The 23,656-nt window shown below is 37.5% G+C and overlaps 1 protein-coding gene across 3 annotated transcripts; it reads left to right on the top strand.

Annotated features, from left to right (window-relative positions):
* Positions 1-549: 549 nt before the first annotated feature.
* On the top strand, positions 550-22,762 carry LOC5575531 (zinc finger protein 620). Of its 3 annotated transcripts, none has more exons than XM_021849680.1 (6): positions 550-855; positions 907-1,444; positions 5,879-6,330; positions 6,394-6,613; positions 6,968-7,209; positions 22,320-22,762. In XM_021849680.1, exons 1-5 carry the CDS (start codon positions 699-701, stop codon positions 7,170-7,172), a joined length of 1,572 nt encoding a protein of 523 aa, XP_021705372.1. In that variant the 5' UTR covers positions 550-698; the 3' UTR covers positions 7,173-7,209; positions 22,320-22,762. The 3 variants fall into 3 exon arrangements, with proteins under 3 accessions (XP_021705372.1, XP_021705371.1, XP_021705370.1); XM_021849679.1 differs by having other exon boundaries at positions 22,387-22,413; XM_021849678.1 differs by lacking the exon at positions 22,320-22,762 and having other exon boundaries at positions 6,968-7,274.
* The last annotated feature ends 894 nt before the right edge of the window (positions 22,763-23,656 follow it).

The raw sequence follows: 23,656 nt of genomic DNA on the forward strand, positions 1-23,656 counted from the left end.
AAGTTTGACAGATCGCAGTACACTTTGAACGGCATTCTAGATTACCTTATGAGCCATAAAATTTTGGGCAACTGCAAGGGACATCGGGGTCTTTAATTTGTCTTTGGTCTGATGGCTACGAACTAATCTACGTTGACGTCACACTGCAACTTCCAGCGGGAAGAAAACCTTTACTGCGGGCCGTGTTTACAGAAAAAGTACGATTTCGTTGTGCATTCATCCACTTCATGTTCATCCGGTGAACATTCGTTGTCCGGATGTTGGTCCGGATGTCATTTAATGTAAACATTGCCCGCATTTAGAGCAGAAAAGAATAATAAAGTCGAGGATAAAAGAATAGGCCTTTTCATGTGACAGGTCCGTCTATGCATTTGTTTACATCGGTGGAGGACCGGTGCTAACACGGGCCTGTCATTTTCATAGAAGAACTGTCAAAGAGCTTCCGGATCAGCTGATTTGAAACGTCATGTGAATAGGCCTATACCGTGGATAAGATCGGCTACATACCTACATGTCTGATTGGCAACACTGACATTGAATTGTGGAACATATTTGTGGATGTAATGTTTTTTGCATGTTGTGTTGTCATTTTTAGTGCATTCAAGAATTTTGTTTCAATCGATTTTATAAAAAAAAACTATTGTATCTTGCTTATCTAAATAGGTGGGTGTTACTTAAAACCTTAGTGCAGTACACGTATGCCTTTCTTTAAAACTAAAAAAAGTAAAGCAGCTCTGGCTAGGGCGGCAAAACAAAGGTTGATTCACCAATCTGAATCTTCGCTAGCCAATCAAACAGCTGATCATCATATTATTGGCCACTCAACCCAGGAACACCACGAAATGCTGGCGCAAGGTAATTATATTCATCATTTTTGGGGCTATCATTATAACAACCTATTTGCAGAAGATTACGCGATCCCTCCGGAAGTAATCGTCGACATCAAAGAGGAGGAACCTTCCGAACTTGAAACGAATCCGTTCGTTGACGGGATTCACACGGAGGAAATCAAGGTGGAACTTGTGCAATATGCGGAAGCGAGAATGGATCCAATCGGTGGGGGCCAGCAGCAGCAGCAGTATGGTCCCGGTGGTGGATCGGCTCGATGTCGATTCTGTTTGAGGCTGTTCCGCCACGAGTATCGAATGAAAGGATCCATCACGAAGATGGTGATCGAATTCGTTTTGGGTGTGCAAACAGGGGGATCGTCGGATCAAGAGGATCCCGTTTGTTGCATTCAGTGCAGCAATATGTTCAGGATGTTTTACGATTTCAAGAAATCGTGTTTGGCGGCATTGACCCGATTTGATGCACACTTGTTGATTGGCGTAAAGGAGAAGAATTGGAATATGGTGGTAAGTCCTTCTGGAAGCATGTCTCAAGAGGGGATGACCGGAGAGTTAAGACAACAGCTACAAACAGAAGAATCCACGCTTTGTGAAATGTAAGTTTTAAGTTCATTCCTGTTCATACTAACCTTTACGACCCCAACCATCGACAAGGAATTTAAAAATTTTTAGTCAGTTTATTTATAATTGAGTGGCTTTTTGTCTAGAAACGTGGTATTTTTAAATAGCTGCTATTTCGACCATATTTTTGAATTCCCTCCAAGTAGATTTTAAAAGGGTACAATTTATTTTACAAAATGGTATTACAGAGTTAACTCATTGCCTTACGAATGGGCATAGACGGTTTCAATAAGACGTGTAATTACAGAGATATTACCAAAACATGTTTTTAAGGGATGACCCGAACTTTTGCATGGGAGTGTATGTGAAATTGAGCATACAATGAAGAATATTCAAGGATTGAAATAAGCAAAATTTTTGAATAATCCTATGGAAATTTGATTCATTATTACTATGTCAAATCGCTAACACATTCATCATTTTTTTTCCTTCTTTCAATCAAAGGCTATTCCACAGACAAACAGACGTAACAGTTAGAACAAATTTCTTCAAATTCCATCGCCCAGTTTACACCATCATCATCTGGTGAGCATGTTACACGAAAAGGTGTTTCGTGCAACAAGACCGGCAGATGGCGGCAATGTCATATATAACAGGTCCGGGTCTTAGTATGTGTTTGCTTGTATTAGTCACGAAAAAGATGTAAACAAAACGATCAGCTGATGGTGACGACAAGGCTGCGAAAAATTTTGTTCGCAGCTTTCGCAACGTGACGTCATCTTCGGCTACTTCGTGAACTTTCGGCTCGCCGAAGTTGCCATTGCACAACTACCACTTCAAAACTGATGTTATCACATATACTAATTTGATGTTCGCCCGCACCTCTAAATACCCCACATCGAGATGGCGGTAGTGTGAAACGTCAAACGCGAAGAAAAACGATGCGCGCGTCTCTGAGTGTGAGATTTGTAACATAGCGAATTTGAAATGATTGTTAAATGAGTGGTCGATGGAAATTTCGTCAGTGTTACGTCTGTTTGTCTGTGGCTATTCTTTCTAGTTATGTTTCACAGCGGATATTGTGGCCTTCTAGATACAGGTATGTTCCGTTTTTATCACGTTCCGATTTTGTCACGCTCCGATTTTGTCACGTTCCGATTTCGTCAACAAATTATTCCGTTTTTATCAACACACAAAAAATGTTTGTTTTTTGTTTTCAAAATGTTTAAAATATAAACTAAATACTTATTTTGAAGTAGTTTGAATGCTTTTCAATAGCCTCAGAGTTAAATTTTCGACATTATGTTAATGATGAGCACCTACGATACATGGTAGGTGTCAAGTTATATACGATTCAATAAGGTGTGACTCCTTCTTATCCACTAATCAATTGGAGTTTTCAAACTTAGCATGGTCTGTTCGACAAGATTGACTCATGCTTCAACAATCGAGAGTTGCTCTGGCCACGTCCTAGCAACAACTGGAATTTGTGATTAGTTGAATTCGTACTTAAGAGAGTTGCAGAGACATCTCCTTTTTCACACATGGCATCAAAGCACTTTCTATGGGAATTTGATTTTGTCGGTTTTTCGACCCCTCTCTCCCTATGGTATTGATTTTTTGTATGAAAATAAAAAATAATTTGTATGGCACGTAAAATATCTCAAACACCCTCACTCCCCCATAACTCCTCACGTGATTAATGGTGGATCCCATATATGTTCAGTTCTTTTTTTATAAGGGATGCACTTGAGAATGAACTCCAGAGTGTTTGGGCAACGGCAAGAGATATGATCGAGTTTATTTCATTTTTGATAAGACTGTCGACCCCGTCATATTTTGGGACATTATCTTCTATCTGCCAAACTCGATAGCATTGCACAAATTATAGCAAACAGCCATTGATTAGATCCTGTTCTAAGGGATAGGAGAAAAGGTCCAGTCTACATTAGTCTAAGGGATAGGGGAAAAGGTCAAGCAATCTATAGAAATCTCCATATAATATATTAGTATCGAGGAAGAGGATAAAGGGCTGAAATTGCTGACAATTTGAGAAACTGTTGATACTGGACGTTCCCACGTCACGCACGTTGCCATCCCAAACCCTTACCCCACATGGAGACCAAAAGGTTAACTAGGAGTCTTGTACCAACAGCCATACGCTTATTCATAAAACTTTACAAAAGAGTTTCTTACCAACAAGTTCTAATATGGTGCTTCTAATATGCTTGTTCTATAATTTGTACACTTTTGTGTTTTTGATGAACTTCTAAATAAATTAAAATAGAATGGTGTTTGTATGCCACGAAATGACTTAAGAACGGGGTAATAGACTACATGATTATTTCACTGTTGCATTGGTCCGAGTGTTCCGATGTGTTTGAGTAAAGAAAACCGATTTGGAAAATTCTCTGGAACAACTGGAAAAAAACAACTAAAAACTAATCTGTCGTTTTGTAAGGGAGATTGCATACCATATTTCAGCAGCTTACATGATGGCAAAACGTTTGACGGGGCCACTAGTATTTAAGATGATTTTTACTTAACAAAAAACTAGAACTTTAGGTTAGTTTATTGCCAGTCTACTTGTGATGTAACGTAAAGCTAAAAGGCTATGGTGGCGCTGTTCTAGATTGGCGATTAGAGCATCCCTGTCGAAGTTGGTAGTAATAACTTTAGAAGAAAGATCACGCAATCGTTTTACTGATAAGATTTTGGCAATTGAGCAACACAGGAAACCGTAAATGTTCATTTCAGTTTGCAAAACTTTTGCAACATAACCATAACATTTAATCGCCAATCGTGTGTGGCCAAAAATGAAAAAAATGTACCTTGGCATAAAAGCTCTCAGTTAATAACTGCGGTAGAACACTAAGCTGAGAAGAAGGCTCTTATTCAGTTGGGATGTAATGCCATAAAGAAGAAGAAGAAGCATAGGATGGGCAGTAGAAAAAAAGTTGTTTCTTATATAATATTTCTTGAAAAAATAAAAATGATCAGCATGACCCACTTCTTTGTAGTTATTTTTACAAATATGACGCATCTTATGATGCAAAGGACATTTATGTGATTATAATTTTCTATAATAACATCACATTTATTAAAATTATAATATTCTAAATTACATTTATTAAAATTCTAATCAAGAAAACTAAAACTATTAATGATTTATGACAAAATCATATTGATTGATAGTAGTATGCAATCAACTTTCATTACGAACCCATAAGAATGAACAATCTAAATGCTTCTCACAGCTCCTAAACACCAATACTGTGCATTTATATGATGGAAATGTGTATTATCCTGACAAAACTGCAATTTGTTTTTCAAATTTGTAAAATGTTTTGTCTAAGAAAATTATTCCGTTTTTGTCAACTGAAAATTGCCGATCGTGTTGATAAAAACGGAACATACCTGTAATGCAAATTAACGATCTAACAACTATCAATCCATTCGACTTGAAAATTCATTCGGCGGCTTCTACACGAAGAAAACGGAAGACTCATATTTGATTTTTTTTTTACTTGTGTTATTTTTCTCTTTTCTTTCGCTCCTTCTATTGTTGTCAGAGAGCGAAGAGCAACCGACCCAAAACTGTTACCTCAAATTTGAGTAAGTGGCATAGTACTGGAAGTTAAGTTATTTGATCTGCCGGTTGAGTCAAAAGATCTTAGCCAGTAGGTATTTTTTTTTCGCATGGCTGCAAGTGAAAACAATCCCATCAACTCAAAATTAGATTGACGCACGAACTCCTGGAGTTGAGTGCAATGAACTCACTTTTGAGTACTTCATTTTCTCCGTGTAGGTAATTCAACATATCCTGACTCAGATCCTGACCTATCCCTGTTAGTTTTTTCTTTATTTGTATCATTCTAAACATTACATTCATTTCTTATATCTAGGTGTACTGGTGTTCTGTGTTATTAGACAACACTATCATCCTAATTTGGTAAAACAAAACTAAGATTTTATTAACATTCTGTTAACAACAGCAGTTCAGATTTTTTACAGGTGAGTTGATTTCACCTGCTTATAAATAAGAGAAAAAACGCTTTGAATCTACTTAACCAAACTTAACCTAAACGCATTAATCGTGGCAATAGAAGATTGTCTGAAATCATTAATTATTTTTTTGACACTTGTTCCAATGTTTCTACATTGGATATTCTATGTAATATTCCTGCCTGTTAGTTACCCATTCGATACGGTTCATTAGAACTCTCAGATTGGAACTATTGGCTATTTTCGGCCTAACGGCATTCGGCCTAATGACCTTTGGTCTAACGGGGTAGAACCGACCCATTATACGGCAAAATATTTGTATTCTTTAAAATCAACTGAGAGTGGTTTCTAAAAAGAATCGAATGAAAATTGATGAAATGGCAACTATTTGGAAATGCCTTGTTGATGGTCGGGGACATAAAGGTACAGACACTCAGAAGATCATTAATTGTAAATAATTACAGATCGGCTCCCCAACAGCACTGGCAGACTGATTTTTCAACTCCCGCAAACATTGTTACTCCTGATTTGGTGCCAGAGTCTTCAAATGATTTGGATGTTTCAAATATTTCAAACGTGGAAATGATCGAAGATGGTATATCAAAAGTGAACGAAAACAATCCATCGGGTCAGCAATTCTCAAATGATATTCAATCGTCTTCAAATGAGTTTGATAAACCTTCGACATCGGAATCGAATTCAGCGATTGATCAAGAGCAAATTGAACAGCTCCAAAATAACCAACGCAAGCAATGCACTCGGTGTTGGAAATTTTTCGAAACGGAATTCATCTATAAGCATCACAAACCGTTCTGCATTAAGGCGCGGAGTAAGCCACAGTTTATGACCTGTACTATGTGTCCTGAGCAATTCAAAACCGAACGGCAATTGGAGCTCCATATGAACAGACACAACGGTTGTTACCTTTAATCAATTTTCCACAAAATTCTTTTGACAACATCTGATCTCTTCATTGCAGGACTTCGAACGATTCCCTGTCGGCGCGAGAACTGTACCAAAAAGTTTTTCACCATCAAGACACGCTCCGAGCATGAAAGCATTTGTGGCCAAACCAATCAACTGGTATGCTTCATTTGTGCAGCTGTGCTGAAAACGACGGGTACCCTTCGGGCACATTTGGCTAACCATGGGGAACCGTCCTTCGTTTGTACGCAGTGCAATAAGGCTTTCCATACGAAGTAAGGCTTTTTAAATCGCCTCGGTGTCCCAAAATTTCACTCTGTCAGACAACCTCAGGTTGAGACCTCAAAGACCCCAATTGTGCGCATTCTAAACAAATTAGTAAATTGAAAATCGTATATGTTGGTATTATTGTGATAAATTGTGATGTGAACAATGATATTATGAACAATCTCAGAGAAAACAATCTTTAAACGTCATTTCTCAGAGTTTCACCCACACAAAAGTTTGTTTGTAACATCCTTAGCTATTGGTTGAAGGTTGAGTCCCCTAAGTTGTCTGACAATATGAAATTCTAAGACCCCTACTCAATAGTCTGTCCGTAACTCATTCGTATTTCAAATCCAACGTAGCACCAAGCTGAAGAAGCACTACGCTGTTCATTCCGATGCACGGAACTTCGAGTGCGAAGTGTGTGGGAAGCGTTTCAAATCGCACGAAGCCCACCGGGTCCATCAACGGATCCACACGCAGGAGAAGCCGTACGCTTGCCACATCTGCGGGACGGCTTTCACGTACAACTGTTCGCTCAAAACGCACCTGGAGAAGGGCCATTAGCCCCGGAAGCATGTTGGGTGCGTGCACGTGCAATGAGGTGAGTGTTTTTAATGGATATTGGAGAAGGAGGTTAAAAGAGATCGCTGGCTGTATTCAAATTAACATGCGTTTGTTTTATTTATGATCATAGTTTTGACGAAGCTTTAAAGGGTTTTGGTCGACTGGACCTTGTTCCATATAGTATGGCCCAGAGGCGTCGCGTGACCAAATCAACCACCTGTGCAACAAGAAATATTTATTTTTTAATTTGGTTAATAACGCCTATTTAAACGGTGCATTGATGATTCCAAACAAAATACAGTTGCATGTTTCAGCTACAAAACATATAAGAAATAACAAAATGTATCAATGTGCAAATATGCATTCTTGCATTTATGCAGTAAGAAAACTGCAGTGTTCGATTTTTTTTACAATTTCTTGGTACGTTTTACTTGACCTGAAAAAGTTTTAAGCCCTCCCTTAATCTCGAGTATCTCGCAGAAATTTAGAAAAAAAAACACAATTTTTAAAAATAATTTTCTTGGTCACCAGGCATTGCAACCAATATACAAATACCTATGTGTGTATTGTGCTCTGCAAGAAAAATCCACCGAGTGCGATTAACTGAAAATCGCTATATACCGTCGCAGTGATAATAAAAATCACCAAATGTTTCAGATTTAGCTAACTTGAAACATTAGCGTCCTTGAATTGTGTGAATGCAGCGTAAAAACACATCGCGAATGATTTGTACGCCGTCCGCTTCGGTTCCGTTAGAAAGGTTAATCCTTCTTTAAAAAAACAACACAATAAAGTTTAGAGAAAATAGATAAGGAATCATCTATTATTAAAATATGGAAATTCCCTGGCCACGATCACAGGGTTTGACGGTGCCAAAGTAGAAGGTGCACCATAATAATACCCGTCTGTGAAACATATCACCTTCCCAATACTTTGGCACACCTCCAACGGTTCATGATTTATCATGAAACGGCTGCATTCAGGTGGAGGATCTGTTAATATGTTTCGGCATATTATCAGGTCCTCTTCGAACGGAGGGACCGCCAGGGCTCATTAGTTACTTATAAACCAGTGCTGGTTGTTTGATGTTTCAATTCGTTTACACGAGCTGTGGCATCCTTTGTACTAATCAGCAATGGTGGTTAAGTTTCGAAGCCAACGTGTGATCAATCGTTTTATAATGCAACATAAGAATGGGTGTTTGGTGGAACTGTGCGTTACACTCGTCGTTATTAAATTTAGTGATTGTGAAGGTGCTAATAGTGATTTTATAATTAAATCTATAGTGATGAAAATTTGAAAATTAAGTGGAAGTGATTCTGATAGTTTTGTTAAAAATATAATAATAATGATGTGAACTCTACTAATTTAATAATGGTCATAATACATTGTGCAATCATTTTTCTGAATATAAACTTAATTGCCTAGTTCTTTAAACGTACATGATAAAATTGTTAATGACAGCGAGTGCAAAAGAATGGATCGAAGTGATTTTGTTTAATGTAACTTTCTTGATCATAGTGCTAAATCGTAGTTTGAATAGTAATGACTCTGCAGCAACAAAAATAATGATACATTTAAATTGAATATCTTTTAATTACTTAGTAATGCTAACAGATGGTAATGCTAACAGATTTATATGAAAATGGTGTGATGTGAAAAGTGATATAATAGAAAGTATATCTGAAGTGTATGACGAAAGTTGATGAGTGATAATCGGTGATACGTGATAGTGTCAAAAATAAAAGTGACTATAGTGAGTGATGAAATGAAATGGGGAATGAGGACCTTTTGATAAAACTATTTCGTTCTTCACTCTAACCACTCTAGTAGCATTTCAGGCCTTATCATAGTTTGATAGTAGTCTGAACTACTAGACTGCAAAACTACGGCAAGGGCTGATTGCTGCTAGCGTACACAGTGACCATTTGAGCAACATTGCTTAGGAACGTCTGTGTGATGAACGCAATAGAGGCTTATAAAAGCAAATGCTGGGAAGGAGCTTAGGGCAGATTAAGAGTGCCAGTACTACCCCTATCGCTACCGACAAAAAAAAAAAAAAATCTATTATTAAAATATGGAAATTGGAGCAGTCTTAATACATTTTAAGTTAAGTTAAGTTAATACATTTTTCCTGAGCTTTTATCATCTTTCCAGCCTGTTCAAATCGACCGGTTGAGCGTGTCGAGAGCAACCGACTTCGTATTGCATGAAAGTTAGCATCATACTTGCATGCTTAACACTCTAAGAACACTCCATTTCCATATTAACTGCGCTAACCTCACCAAAGACCAAAATTTATTAGTTTAACAATGCATAAATCAAATTTACGCAAGCTTGGTATGCATTTGATTGTTATAAATTTGATTTTAATTAATAATTATTTCTTTCTAAGTTGATGTAAATATATCTGGATGAAAAATGGACATCCAATCTATTCCGAACAAAATACATTCTATTAGGAAACTTCTTAGCGTGCACCAATCTTTCGGAAAGAGAAACCTGTTCAATTTATTTCGTTGAACGGATTGTTTGCACACATGTCCCGATCAACCAGTCTTCCGATTTCTTTAAAGATCTTTGTCCAGCGTTGGCGATCGCCATCGATTCAAAACGAATCGATATCGATCGCTATCGAAAATCACTGACTGGTTGACCGGGGTATGTTTCTGAGCATGTACAGATTACTAAGCTGTGAATGTATGTGGTACCTTGGTTATATGAAGTTTGGTTCAACAGTTGCAGTTAAACAGGTTGAACGCACAGTAGTGTTTTCCGACGGCATGTCTCTTCAACTTTTGCGCTGATGTCTTTAGTGAAATATCACGCTCGTGCTGTGGGTATCAAGCGAGCTTTTTATATGGTGCGAGAACTAAGCACACTACGCGATCGTTCTTGGCGCATTGGGACAATTACTTTGCTACTTTCTATGTAGTGCGTATGAACCCACACTATAGTAAACCCTCATGCTATTTTAAGAATTGTTGAATTTGATTTGGTTTTGTAAAATAGTTGTACGATTTTGATTCAAATGGTCTACCTGTTCAATGAACAGGTTGAACAGGCTGACGAGACGCCTCTGGTATGGCCATCAGATTGCACACTAAATCCAGAAGGCTTTCAGGACCAAGATCGGGGAGTAAACCTTGATCCAATCTTAAAGAAGAAAATCAAAAGCATGAGAACCGCTATTACCGAAATGAGAATTTGAGATTTTCGCAACGCTGAAAGGTGGGCATGGCACCTTTCAGCGTTGCGAAAATCTCAAATTCTCATTTCTCATGCTTGAGATTTTTCATGCCTGAGTTGTAGTTCACTCAACTCAAAAGCCAAAACATCATGCATGAGTTGACTCATCCGTTTGACTCGTTGGCTTGTAACACCACATTTTTTCACGCAAAGCATTTCTCGCATAACCTGTGATCTCGCCCTAAAAGCCATTGGTAACCGAGTGTGTAGCTTGTTGTTACCGAGCAAAAGCATGGATTTACACGTTATTCAACAATGCTACGATGAAGATCCTCCTCTATCTCCCACTCCCAGCAGTGATAGTGTCCATCCTGAGCCATTCCTTTGCTTAGAAACAACGAGCTACACACTCAGTTACCAATGGCTTTTAGGGCGAGATCACAAGTTATGCGAGATTTATTCTTAGTTTCCCTGCTGCTAACAAACCTAACATTGGGTTTTGACAGTTCCCGAATGGGTTTTGCTTCAAAATCTCATGCGTGAGATTTTCAAAGCAAATCTCAATTGATATTGGTTGAATTTATCACCGTGAACTTCTATTTAATATTCTAAATTGACTTTTCTCCGAGAAGTCTCAATTGAGTTTGCTCTCGTGGAAGTAGGGAAAAAGCACGGATGTTCGACCTAAAGATTGGAACGCGCAAAAATGGGTCGACTTCAAATTGATGTGTTTCTATTGAAAATGCATTAAAAACAAACTAAAATACTGCATTTGGAAATTGAGTGTACAGGGGACTACACGCCGCGGTTGCTAAGATAAAAATTTCTAAGTGTATCACGTTTCGTGGCCTTGTTGTTTACGGTTCGGACTTAGAAAATGTCTGTTCGTGCTTGTGAAGCAGCCCAGCAATGCATCGATCTTTTGGAACGCGTTCGGAGGATGTCCAGCATGTCTAAAAGATTCACGATATCAATGATCTTGAGCCGTATTGTATCCGGAATGATCGTGATATTCCGGATAGTGTTAATATGGGGCAAGTAGTGAATTATCTTTTGAATCACAAGTCTCCGTTTCCGGGTTCTTCTTCTTCTTTCTGGCGTTACGTCCCAACTGAGACAAAGCCTGCTTCTCAGCTTAGTGTTCTTATGAGCACTTCCACATTTATTAACTGAGAGCTTTCTATGCCAATTGACCATTTTTGCATGTGTATATCGTGTGGCAGGTACGAAGATACTCTATGCCCTGGGAAGTCGAGAAAATTTCCAACCCGAAAAGATCCTCGACCGGTGGGATTCGAACCCACGACCCTCAGCTTGGTCATGCTGAATAGCTGCGCGTTTACCGCTACGGCTATCTGGGCCCCGTTTCCGGGTTGTTGGTTGGAAGTACCAAAAGCTTGGAAACATACAAGAAATTTGAAGCAGGATATGTGAGCTCGATAGAAGGGTGTACAATTCAAGCGTGTGCTAGAATAAGGGCGTAAGTCGCATGATCGATTTCTCTTCATCGATCCTCTCTTCTGTGAATAAAGGTGACAAGATGCAAGTTTGTCAGCATTTTTTCACCTCAGGACGCAAGATTGCATCGCTGCCAAGGGTCTAAAGTGAAAAAATGTCGACAAACCCGCATCTTGTCACCTTTATTCACAGAAGAGAGGATCGATGAAGAGAAATCGATCATGCGACTTACGCCCTTATTCTATCACACGCTTTAATTAATGAACACTATGTCATTCGGTGAAAGGTAATTGTATTTTTCAATGCACATGAACCAAGTGATAATTACTCTTTATTCCAGGTCCAGAAATCTATGCATTTATTAAAACCACCGTATTGTGCGTGGATAATTATAGAGAAATGTGGTACCGTAATCCGGGGTAAGATTGATCATTTTTTTTTTTTTGAATATTTCTTAAATCTTTCGTTTGAAAATGCAAATATTGCCACTTTTATATTTTTCAAACAAGTATTGACATCCATAGCTCGTGACTATATACTGCATTTTGTGTTTTGAAAGATTTAAGTATGTTTAAAAAATGTTTATAGTGATTTTTTTTTATTTAGCTGATATGGGGTAACATTGATCACCTATGTAAACAAAGTTCAGTAATATTGAAAATGTCGTTACATACTTAAATCATGGCTCCTGAAGCCGAATATGAAAGCCAAACATTTACAAGTCATTTACTTTTAGAATTATTTTAAAATTAAAAACACCTCGAACTACGGAATACGCCTAAAGGTAGGCAATTTCCTAAAGGAATTCTATATTATTTGCACTAATTCGTTAATGTTACCTAATTGAGCATACTTATGAAAGTTTTGACAATGGAATCGTTTTCGGGGATGCCATTTTAAGTAAGAACCGCATTTTCCTTGCTTATATCGTTTGCAGAACATGTGAGACATGAATCTTCGGTAGTGTCATCCTTACCCATTAAACTCATTGTTTCGAAAAGTTAAAAAATTTACGCATAAGATAAACGCAATTTTCGCAAAAACCTTCACTTTCATTCATGAATATAAGAAAGAGCAGCACAATTCATTATTTGGAAATGTTCCATCAAAAAATGATGATACGAACTTTTTACGAGATGAGTCATTCCGATCAATGTTACTCCGCTGATCAATGATACCCCGGATTAGGGTACGTGCTACTATTAAGTCAGCACACTGTGGACATCCTGTGGGCATTTCTGAATCCTGCTCACATGTTGCGACAATTCTGTACGCTCTAGCGAATCTGCATTCAATAACTATAAATCAAAAGGTGAAATATTTTCATGAAATTTTTTTAGTATTTCGTTTCATACTGTAAGTTATTTTTAACATTGCCTGTTTTGTATGTTACCTATAGTTCACAGTCACAGAAGTTCCGGCGTATTGGATGAGGCTATCCAAAGCGATTAAAGATGATTTGTACATAAAGTAAATGAAATCGATTACGGTCGACAAATCAAGCGTTTTAACGATACTGAATGCAGAGGAGCTTCTAGAGCTGACTTTTTAAACCTAATAAAGAAGCTGAAAAATGATGAGTCTAAAGCCGCAGTTCTTAGCAAGTTTTGTGACCAAGCCTAATTGATGTGCAAAAATGTGAAGAAGAATTACTATCTGACGATATCTATTTGAATGAGAATATGATGAGCTAAGACAAATAAGCAAACATATCTCATATTGAGTCTTAAGTTGAGCAACTTACAAGAGGACAATCTGCTTCCGAGTTTTGGCACCTTGTTATGATTGGCAGAATAACCGCTTCGAAACTTAAAGAAGTTACAAACTCATCGATTATCCTCCCGCTAAGCAAAGTTTGCTAACTCAAATTTGTCACTTTTATTATTATTACATTGTAAATTTGATTCTCCTGCTACCATGAAAAGCATAGCAAGAAACATGTTAGATTGTTATTCCATATCCATGAAAACGTCACGTTTCATGAATTATTTCTAAGAAAAGGCCGTACCTTGCAGCATCACCAGATTTAATTGTAAAATGTTCTTGCTGTGGTGTAATTTCTGTTGAATTTAAATGTCCATACCGATTACGCCCAAACTCCTCGTTAGATCGTCAATTATAAATTGCGGAATTGTTGAATTCAAATGATCGATTTTGATGCATCGCTGATAGTAATCCAAATACATTTAAGCTTGAAAAATCCCACAAATACTACTACTAAGTTCAAGCCCAAATATTTGTGACGAATGCTGATTTAGGATTATTTATTGTATGGAGTAGAAGGGAACATATATCGATTGTTGTACAAAAAGATTTATCGTTTACAATTCATGGCCAAAATAAACTTTTTGAAGAAAATATTTCGAACAGCGACATTCGACCACTCATTTAACTTTAGCGTGTAAGAAGTTTGATTCCTGGTGTTACTTTTCTAGACATGGAAATAGATTTCGATAGTGTTTGGCATGAAGGTTTGATTGTAAAATTAAATAATAATAAGAATTGTGGTAGAATAAGCACGCCAAATAAAACTAACGGGTCTACCCCGTTTGGCATAATGCCGTTTGGCATAATGCCGTTTGGCATACAGTCGTTTGGCATAAAGTCGTTTGGCATAATAGTCATTTGGCATAACAGTCGTTTGGCATAATGGTCATTTGGCATAATGGTCGTTTGGCATAATTTGAAAAGAAGCTTTAGATTAAATAATAAAAAACAAAACATATACATGATGAACATCTTTATCTAGTCGTACGCTTCTCACACTGTTATGGGTCACTTTGTCACGATCCATTAGTCACTGTTTTTCAAATGTATTTCAAATGAAAATGCCTTATACTAGTTTATTTGATATTTGTACTACGAAGCTGGAAATGTTTTAACGAATAACTTGTCATGATAAATAATAATTACACAAGTCTCAGTTTAATCATGGGATGAATTGGTTGAGTATGCGGATAACGTGATCTAAAAAATAAGAAGTTTGTTTTATTTTATTTATGTTTTATTAGCCAATGATTTCTCTATTTTTTTGCAGTACCATTCAAGTATTCAATTCGCTTATGACTCATACAATATGCATAATACCGATTCTGTGTTGTTGCTAGACAATAATACTTGAAAAGTGAGAATATTTCGTTTCGGTATCTTTCAAAACTATTTCCTTTAACATCAACAATAAAGTTCATCCACTCTGAAGCGTCTTGTAATCCATTCACGTACAAAAATGTTGTCAATTTAAGTCGCTCTTGATATTTCAATGTCTTGGATGCGATTATTTTTTTGATATTAGAAGGCCATAAATAAACTGGTCCACAGACGTCTTGGAACGTAAATAGTGGATTCGTTATATCTTCATATTCACGGTAAACTTTACACATTTTGTTTAAAGGATTGTTCATTTTGTTAACTTTAAAAACACTTCAATTTATTTAATATACAAATAAGCCAAATTAATTAAAACTTTTAGCGATAAAATCACTCGGCAGACATGCGTACGTAAAACTGTTACAATTTTATTCGAACATGCCTCGTCCAACACCTGTAATGCCCGTAAATGCATGTCAGTCCCATGTTTGCTGGATTTCCTATTCACATGGGACAATTATGCATTTATGCTCAGTGTACCTACCTCATGCTTAGGAATTCAAATAGAACGCAGCTTGCTGTGATCCAATTGAATTTAAAAGTCACCCATTGGTCGAAAAATCGAAAAATTTAAAATATGATCAGTAGGCTGTGACCACGTTGTACCCCGTTGATACTGGTTGCTAAGTAACGAGGCCGGTATCATTGTAAGAGGCATACTAGTGGAAGTTGGAGAAAGGGTTCTTTTCTGATTCTGCTGTACGGCGGTTTAGACGCGAAAAATGGACTCGGACAGCGATAGCGATTTTTACGGAGTGGATGCAGCCGAAGCGGAAAATGATGTGCCGAAAGTGCTTAAATCATCCAGAGGAAAGGATTGTTTGGCTTTCAAAGGATTTTTATTCTATTCAAACAGAACACCGGTAAGTTTTTTTTTAAATTGTGCGAAATAATAATACAACTAAAAACCAAATTAATGTTTTAGAATGGTCCCACCCACTACTGGGAATGTAGGGGTAGACCACATGGACGCGGCTCGGGAAGCAGATGCTCTGCGCGTATGGTAACGTTCAAGGCGGGGAACGAACACCGCGTTCTGTCATGTTCGGACCATAACCACGAAAGCGACCCAATTCATTTAATGGGGCTAATGATGAGGAGTTCCCTAAAGCGACGGGCCAACCAAAACAATGCAACGCCAGCGAAAATAGTACGCCAAGCCGGAGCAGAATTTTCTAATGCGGTGCAGCAGAGGATGTCGTTAAATGCACAACGTAAAATCATCGACCGAGTGCGAAAAAGTGACGAACTCCCAAAGGAACCCACTTCGTTGGCCGAATTTGAGGTGCCGATCAGCTTAAGGACAACCGTCGATGGAGAATCTTTCCTTATGTCTGATATTAAGGAAGGAAGCGACAGAGCAATCATTTTTGGTACGCTGGAAGGATTACGACGTTTAGCCCTTGCCAAATACTGGATCGTTGACGGAACGTTCGATTGCGTTCCAGGTTTGTTTCGGCAACTGTTCACCATTCTTGGTAGCAGTTCGCCAAACCACGAACATGCGTTCCCCATAATACACACGTTGATGACAGCAAAAAATGAAGCGCTGTATCGGGCAGTCTTTGCAACGCTAATAGAAAAGGCAAATGAGCTGGGGATCGATCTAGATCCACCAGTCATTTTATCAGATTTTGAAAAGGCTATCATCAACGCTATAAAATCTGAGTTCCCAGAAACAAAGCAAAATGCGTGCTTCTTTCACCTGTCCCAGAATTTCTGGAAAAGAATTCAAGAGGCAAAGCTTATTGGAGAAATGACCAACAATATCGCCCTGTATCATTTCTTCAAAAAGACGCAAGCCCTTGCTTTTTTACCAACTGAACGTATACCAGCCGCGTTTGAGAATTTGAAAAAAAATGCGCCTGTTCAACTGAAGGATTTTATATCTTATGTGGACGAATACTACATTATGGGTCGTGTCCGGCGTATCGGAAAGGATGGGCGAATCGTTCGTACAGAACCACTGTACCCGCCGTCGTTGTGGTCGATTTATGACAACGTTTTGTCAAACGTTCCGCGTACCACAAACCAGATTGAAGCCTGGCACCGACGTTGGCAAACACTGGTAGCACGTCAAACTGGAGTGATCAAGCTGATGGGTGAGTTAAGGCTGGAGGAAAAATATACGGTTGGACAAATCGCAGCTCTTCTGGCTGGTACGTCCAGCAAGCAGAAGAAGACGATGCATCAAATTAATGATCAAGCGGTGAAGAATATTGTTGAAAATATTGATAAATATCAGGAAACTGATTATCTTGAGGCAATTGCAGCTCACTTAGGATCAAAATCAAAATAAGAGAGAGGTTTTTCATTACATTTCTATGTATACATAACAAAAATTGAAATAATAAATGAATTGGTAAATATATATTTCTTTTCATTGACTCATGTGAACAACGGTAACAAAAATGTTTTAAAAATACGATTTCTGGTTATGGTTATGCCAAACGACTATTATGCCAAATGACCATTATGCCAAATGACTATTATGCCAAATGGCATTATGCCAAACGACTATTATGCCAAACGACTGTATGCCAAACGGCATTATGCCAAACGGCATTATGCCAAACGGGGTAGACCCAAAACTAACAGCCGTGATCAATCGTTTTATAACGCAACATAAGAATGGGTGTTTGGTGAAACTGCGCGTAACACTCGTTGTTATTAAATTTAGTGATTGTGAGGGTGCTAATAGTGATTTTATAATAAAATCTATGGTGATGACAATTTGAAAATGAAATTGGAAGTGATTTTGATAGTTTTGTTTATTTTTAACAAATAATGATTATGTATAATGATGTGAACTCTACTAATTTAGGCCATAATACATTTTGCAATCATTTCTCTGAATATAAACATTATTGCCTAGTTCTTCAAACATGCATGATAAAAGTGTTAATAATGACAGCGAGTGCAGAAGAATGGATCGAAGTGATTTTGTTTTACTGTAACTTTCTTGATAGTGCTAAATTGTAATTTGAATACCGGGAACCCCCGTTGGTTTGACCACATTTAATCTGAACACTTTTTAATCTGTACCCCGCTAATTTGCACATCGTTCAGATTAAAAATGGTTCAAACGTCATTTAGCTCATGGAACGGTGTGAAGTGAAATGGAACGCCGTGGAACGGAACGCAGAATCAAAACAAAACAGTGAAAGAGGTAACCAGAAACACGTTTTTAGAGTGACAAATTAAAAATGAACCCCGATGGTTTGCATGAAGTACCGTTCAAATTAGCGGGGGTGCACGGTAGTAATGACTCTACAGCAACAAAAATAATGAAACATTTAAATTGAATATCTTTTAATTACTTAGTAATGCTAACGGATTGTAAATGGTAAAATAAATGAATTTATATGAAAATGGTGTGATGTGAAAAGTAATATAATGGAAAGTATATCTGAAGTGTTTTACGAAAGTTGATGAGTGATAATCGGTGATATACGTAATAGTGTCGAAAACAAAAGTGACGATAGTGAGTGATGAAATGAAATGGGGAATGACCCAAGTAATCACGAAGCTATATATGAATACTTTATGTTTGCTCTATAGTATGCTATCAGATTTTGTTTTAAAGTGACATAACCGTTAAGAGCTTTATAAAGCATAATTAAAGTGGAAAAGGGCCCCACAACAACCAAATTAATGCAATACTTAGTAAAGCAGTTTTAATGCACAAGCCCTACTAAAGCATTTATGTTTGTATTTTTAGGGTTGATGATGTATATTAGCTTAAAATTATGTATATTTAGGGCATGCGTTGAAAGTAAACAAAATAATGAGTCCAATGGTTTTTCTTTACCACTTCAATGATTTTTTTTTATGGAATCAGGATTCGAACTCACAACTAGGATGATGGTGTGCTGGATGCCTGGCGCGTTGGTGTCCTGTGCTAAAGCTGCTGATGTGATAAGGTAGGATAAAAGTTCCTTATAAACAAAGTCACTTTGTGTGTTAACCATTACTATTCGCCCAGTTATTACGAATAGAAAGAATTGTCTTCGGCGATTGATTTCCTTTCCTCACCAAATGAAACATCAATAGAAATAATTTGATCACCATTCTTTCTCGTAGAGGAAATAACAGAACTTAATCCACAAAACAAAGCCCTTGCGCATTAAGGCTAAGTAGCCCGTCATTCGTTTTGGCAACAATGATAACTTTTCAGCTTGCATTTCAAAGTGATATAACTCAGTCTTGATAGTTTATATGGACTTGAAAAAGTATCACTGTACGCGCTAACATGCATAAAGTATGCTGATACTTTTTCAGCTGTGTCATTGCAAAACCAACTGATTTTCTTTAATTCGAAATCGTGAGATGAATTAGCAACAATCATTAACGACGCGTACAAATTTCAATGACGGCATACTTCGCCTTAAACAGATATCGGGAGAGAGAAATTGATCGAAATTTCCTCTCGCTCCTTATGAATAAAAGAGTCTCATAGATAAAATACAATAATTTGAATGAATACATATATCCTTAGATCATGAAATGGGAGTTCGAGATGAAAGAAAGTCATTTAATTATTCTTCCATATCCCAAAAAACTAAATGAGCGAGTGTTAACGTGCTAGATCGTCTTACTTATTTATTAAAGATTCGAATGCGTTTAATGAGGTTATGCAATCTTGTATGACAGCATAACTGTATATTCACTCTAAATGCTTAGCATAATGCTATATTAAAATAATGCTACAAAGCATTTACAATGTTATTCAAATGCATCATTGCTTGACAGTTTTTGAATAAATGCATGATAACCAGGCATTGCAGAATTAGCTCTCATTTGAGTATGAAGCATGATCAAAGCAAGTAAAGAAAAACATCCCATCTGTTGCGGTCCACGATCGCCATTGTATCGCAAGGTGTAACAAGTCTGATAAATGAAAGCAGCGAGCGAGAGCCCCAAAGAGAGAGCGATGATAAAATCCATTTTACTCGCTTGTTTACCGTTGGGGATAGGAGTTTTTCTTTACTGGCGCGATTAACAATCCACGAATTTTCAATAGCAATAGTGTCCCCCAGGATTGGAGCATGTTTAAGGGGTTTTATCATGCACTATTATCCCCCCAATCTGATCAAAGTTGTAGCAGTATACGATAAACAGTCTCTCATAACGTGCAGCATGTTATGATAGTTACAGAGAGTGATACGTGAGAGATTCTCTCAATTTTCTCAGGATTCAATCCCTGATGATAACATTATTAATGCAAAAAATGTTGACTTTCGACCAAATTAATGCAATGGTATAATGCTTGAGGTTACTTGGGGAGGATCTTTTAATAAAACTATTTCGTTCTTCACTTCAACCACTCTAGTAGCATTTCAGGCCTTATAATAGTTTGATAGTAGTCTGAACTACTAGACTGCAAAACTACGGTAAGGGCTGATTGCTGCTAGGGTACACAGTGACCATTTGAGCAACATTGCTTAGGAACGTCTGTGTGATGAACGCAATAGAGGCTTATAAAAGCAAATGCTGGGAAGGAGCTTAGGGCAGATTAAAAGTGCCAGTACTACCCCTATCGCTACCGAAAAAAAAGAAACGTTAAAAAAACGTTAAAAATCTTTGAAGAAAAGGTATGATAAAAAATAAGATTTTTTGGGACCATTCACATACAACGGCATATATCTCAAAAACACAAGGGCTAGGAAAATTGTGTGTTGCCACTTCTACAAGTTTACCGAAGACACCGTTCTTCTTCTGGGACAGAGCCTGCTTCTAAGCTTAGTGTTCAATGAGCACTTTCACAATTATTTAACTGAGAGCTTTCTTTGCCAAAGTTGCCATTTTCGCTTGCGTATATCGTGTAGCAGGTACGATGATACTCTATGCCCAGGGAAGTCAAGGAAATTTTCATTACGAAAAGATCCTGGACCGAGAAAGGTCGAAGACACCATATGTTTATCTAAATTTTATGAAAAGTTGAGTCTAGTACACGACACTGAAGACGGCCTTAAAGTTGAAGTCGAAATATGCGTATCTGTCAAAGGATACAAACTCTAGCGGAATTAAATGGTACAGTACTAAATTTGGTTTTTCGTTTATTCATAAAAAATAGTTTTTCTTCCTCACTGCTCGGCGGATTCACCACAAAACTTTTTGCATCAAAAGATGCGCGAAACTTCTCCGAACAAACTATAATGGGCGGCATAATAGAACATATTGCAGGAACGTGCCACAGAGGATCTTAGCAGGAGTGTAAAAATACTTTTTTCGATAAGAATAATATGAGTATTCCCAAGAAACGGTCTTGGACGAATTGGAAAAAGTCTGCAAAAGAGGCTTTTTAGATAGTTATATGTAGTTTCAGAATTTCGGAAGGAATCCTGCAAAGATTTTTCAAAAGATTTTCTCAAGATTTTATCTCGAGATTCCTTTAGATTTTTTTCAGGAAATCTGTCAGACATTTCTTCAGGAACTTGAGACTATTCTAGTACCAATATTTTCTAGGTCAAAGTTTTCCAAACTGTGGCTAAACTTCGCTTTATTTTTGATGGAAACTGATGGAAATGCTCATAGATGCTACTGATCGATCAAGATAGCGATATTGCACAGAGAACCCTTGGATGGAGTTTGAATTTCTTGCGTTGTTCCATCTTTAATGTGCACCTTCACCTAAATATTGTTTTATTCACAACTAGTGGTCCCGGCAAACTTCGTCTTGCCATCAAGTAGGCTGTTGCAAAAAGGCTTTTGATCGTCCCATACAAAATGACAGTTTCGTTCGTGCTCGTTTTTTCAACTTTCCCGGTGAATATCCTGGGATTTTTATGCACACAAACACGTCGGAACCCCTGACGAACAAAACTGAGAAAGAATCATTAAAATCCGTTTACCCGTTCGTAAGTCATTTCGTGACATACAAACACCATTCCATTTTTATTTATATATAGATAAACAAAAAAAATAAACATATCCAATTTTTTTCTAATTCAAATCGTGATGATTTATTTTTAATTTAACTCGCCATGTACCAAACGAGAGAGTGAATATAAAATCCAAACACTGATCACTAGGTAACTCGTACTTTCTAAAAGTTGAGGAGCCTATGTTCTAGGTATTTCATCAAAGATTTTGCTTTTGAAAGTGCAGTTTTTTTCCAGGAATTTAAGTAAACATTCCCCCATAACACAAGGCAGTTTACGGCTTCATCCACTATTCTTGGCAACCTATTATGAAACGTTGAATTTGCAGTATTTTTCTATCGAGATATTTCAAAATGTACCTCCTAGTTTGTCAGCTTCGTCTTGATTGAAATAAATACAGTGCAAAATACAATACGCAATAAAAAATGCTCTAGAAAATCTCCCAAAGTTTATAAACCAATTCTTCTAGTAATGATTCCAGGGTATCTTCCAGACGTTCCTACAGTCCAGAGCTCGTATTCTTTCGTTTATTCCAGGACGACGTCCAGTGAATCGAAAGATGGTAACAAAAAACGACGGAAAACTTTGTTACAATCGCGAGAACCCAGATCATCGACAGCTTAGTGCTCATATTTCAAAAGACGTTCATTATAGGTAAGTAGAAATCGACCTGTACCAGAACCAAGTTTTACTAGCAACGCACACGCCGGTTGAAGATTGAAAAATCGATCAACTGAACAATATTTTTGAGACAGTTTGCTGAGAGAACGCAACCCGTGCAGTTGTGAAACAGTTTATACCTCCTGAATGCAGTGATAATTTAGCGGAAGTATTTATAAGTTGCTACTAATTTTGTTGGCTGTGCAAAGTGAATTCAGAATAAAGTGAAACTGTTGAAAGTGTCCCACAATATGACAGTAAAACTCCATGTGAAATTATAGAATAATGCTGTACAAAAAGTGTTCAGCAACATCACAACGATAGTCAACTTCAGTTGCAAGCTAAAAATAGCCCGGTTCAGAGATTAACTCATCATTCAAAGCAATAGCTACAGAATACTAAAGCGCCAGTGTTGGTGTCTTCAACATTTGTGGCATTTAAGCGCGTGTATCCAGAATACGGCTTCTATTGCTGAAGTCCACAATAACCTGCTTTTTGATCTGTGAAACATGGAATAATGGAATAGGAAACAATGTATGATGGGTTCTTGCAGCTCTGAGGTAGATTTTTCGGCATGGTAACGCTTGATCCAATATGATCTAGCTAGAAGAACAAGTATAAGAACCGCTAGAAGTTGATTGTTCGTTATAACGGCGAAAATTATGAACGAGTGCATTATAATGTAGCCGAAAATTTCGATTGAGATTCAGTCTACTGCTTTACAGGATAGCGCGTTCGACGGAAAAAGTTTGAACCAAGTGACAAAGATATATTTGTACACACGAAGATGTGTCTCTCTAATCCGCATGACGATGAAATGGTTAAACGGATAATGAGATTTAGTAATGCGGAGTCGAAAGCAGCAGACGAGTCAGATTGAGAACACAACAATGTTGGTCTATTTATCTCATGATTGCATGCTCACCTAATATAAGGTTATTTGAAGCAAATCTCACGAGATTTTAAGTCCTTTGAAGAATCGCCAATTCTATCAATAGTACTACTAAGTAGAAAATGAATATCAAAAAGACGGATTCTTCGAATTTGTTTACTTGTTTCTTCAATATGATACAGAGCGTAACAATTTAGATCAGAAAAATCGTCTGGCCACGAATCCTGCTTTCTGTCGTCTTTCTTCTGTAGCGG

Source organism: Aedes aegypti, chromosome 3 (genome assembly GCF_002204515.2).
Source record: "Aedes aegypti strain LVP_AGWG chromosome 3, AaegL5.0 Primary Assembly, whole genome shotgun sequence".
Classification (NCBI taxonomy): Eukaryota; Metazoa; Arthropoda; class Insecta; order Diptera; family Culicidae; genus Aedes; species Aedes aegypti.